This window comes from Grammomys surdaster, unplaced genomic scaffold (assembly GCF_004785775.1).
Source record: "Grammomys surdaster isolate TR1022 unplaced genomic scaffold, NIH_TR_1.0 126979, whole genome shotgun sequence".
NCBI lineage: Eukaryota > Metazoa > Chordata > Mammalia > Rodentia > Muridae > Grammomys > Grammomys surdaster.
Window position 1 is genome coordinate 1,017 of NW_021621764.1, and position 2,111 is coordinate 3,127.

Below are 2,111 nucleotides of genomic sequence, written 5' to 3' on the forward strand. Positions count from 1 at the left end.
AGGTACGAGAGCATGCTGGGCTAATTAGGAAACACTGCAGTGAGCAATGTTCTATGCTTATGAACAAAGTAGCATCTGCACAACATGTATTTGTGAATCACTGGCTTTGGAAAAGGGGTATTGCATTCTTGTGCAATGTTTGAGATAAGTCAAGTTTTATTACTTTCTTGTAAAAACTGTAAGCATTAACAGAGACAGAAGTTAAAAAGATCTTGACTTCCAGCTCCCAAAGAGGAAAGCAACTAAATTGTGCTTTCTTGCTGCAGGCTATTTCTTGGTTGGTAGAACAAGATAGACTTAAGAATGTGAGATATATCACAGAAAGTTGTAGTAGTCCTGTTTTTTCTCTTTCTCCTAGTCTGTGTCTCTCCCTAGTACCTTCCACAGAGCCCCCTTCACATCCTTGTTCCTCAGGGTATAGATCAGAGGGTTGAGCATGGGGGTGATGATAGTATAAAAAAGGGCAACTAACTTCCCCTTGCTCTCAGAATAGCTGCTCTTGGATTGCAAGTATGTGTAGATGGCTGAGCCATAAAACAGAGAAACTACCAAGAGGTGGGACCCACATGTCCCAAAAGCTTTTCTGCGTCCAGCCATTGACTTGACCTTTAGTACTGCTCTAGCAATGTGTCCATAGGAGCCAAGAATTAATGTTGCAGGGAAGACCAAGATTATGACTCTGGCCACAAACATCTTGGTCTCTGTTTCTCCTGTGTCGTTGCAGGACAACTTGAGGAACACAGGCATCTCACAGAAGAAGTGATTCAGTCGGTGGCCGCAGAGTGGGATGGTCATCATGAGGCCTGTTTGAATCAGAGAGTTCAGGAAGCCTCCTACCCAGGAAGCAATAGCCAATGCCTGGCAGAGAACAGGGTGCATGATGGTCGTGTAGTGCAGTGGACGACACACAGCAGCATAGCGGTCAAAAGCCATCACCACCAAGAGCACACACTCAGTGGATCCCAGAGCAAGAGATATGAACAGCTGGGCCACACATCCTCCATAACTGATGGTCCTGTCAAGTCCATGGAGGTTGATCAGGAGCTGGGGCACAGTGCTGGTTGTGTAGCAGAGGTCCAGGAAGGAGAGGTGTGAGAGGAAGAAGTACATGGGGGTGTGCAATCGAAGGTCAACTCGAGAGAGAGCTATGATGGTGGTGTTACCAAAGAGAGTTAGGGAATAAAAAATTGAAATAAAAACAAAAAGGATGATTTCCAGCTGTGGCCAATCTGAAAAGCCCACCAAAATGAATCTTTCTTCTAAAGTGGCATTGAACCTATCCATAGCCTTTTATGTTCACAAACAGCAGGGGTTAACTTAGTGCCCGCAATGAAGATCACTATCTAAACATTCCTTGAGCCAGGCACTTTGATTTCCATGCTCAGGTACATCTGTTGAATAATAGTCTTTCTCATTATTATAGAAATAAGTGGATTAGAATAATAGAACATTTATTTGAACTTTAGCTCTACTGCCTGTGTATTCCAGAACTCTAGCCACCTTTGTCAGTCCCTGAATCTGATGCTTACTTTTGTGAAAGTAGAATTGATTTCTTGCCTTGCTAACAGAACAGATGTTTGTGTCCAAATGCACTAACTAGGAAACTGCATTTTAAAGATCAAATGTAGGGCTGGTGTTCATCTTGCCAATAGAGTATTTGGTTTGGATTCTAAGCACTTCAAACATCAAGCAAAATAAATGAAATATCAACATGCAAAAATGCACATAGAATTCTTTAGTCTTCTCTTTTGCTCTCTATGAGGCCCAGCATTCCTGTCTATTAAGTTCCAGGGCTAAGCAGGCAGAGATGACATGGTTGTCCCATTCTGCATATCTTTGGCCTTCTGTTCAATGAGGTTGTGCACTAATTTTGGAAGCCTTGTTCACACCACTGTCACCTGACTTAAGAGATGAAAAAGAATGGAGGTCTGTAATTTTAAGGGGAAATTACTCATAACAAATTGGTTTCTCTTTATGAGTCATCACGCTTGAGATGTATGGCACATTTTCAGTCAACTTATCAACCCACCTTTGGACTTCCCAGGAGGAGTTGTTCTTTTCTCTCCAATCCAAAGTTCTTTCATCAATATTCTCTAGAATTTGTTGCATTC

The 2,111-nt window shown here is 42.3% G+C and overlaps 1 protein-coding gene across 1 annotated transcript; it reads right to left on the reverse strand.

Moving 5' to 3' along the window:
* Positions 1-267: 267 nt before the first annotated feature.
* Positions 268-1,372, reverse strand: LOC114615622 (olfactory receptor 10-like). The gene has a single exon (XM_028761305.1). The coding sequence runs from the start codon at positions 1,282-1,284 to the stop codon at positions 355-357; it is 930 nt and encodes a 309-aa protein (XP_028617138.1). The 5' UTR covers positions 1,285-1,372; the 3' UTR covers positions 268-354.
* Positions 1,373-2,111: the final 739 nt, after the last annotated feature.

Excerpts from the sequence above, each read along its gene's own strand:
- LOC114615622 (XM_028761305.1), bottom strand. The coding sequence starts at position 1,284 with ATGGATAGGTTCAATGCCACTTTAGAAGAAAGATTCATTTTGGTGGGC.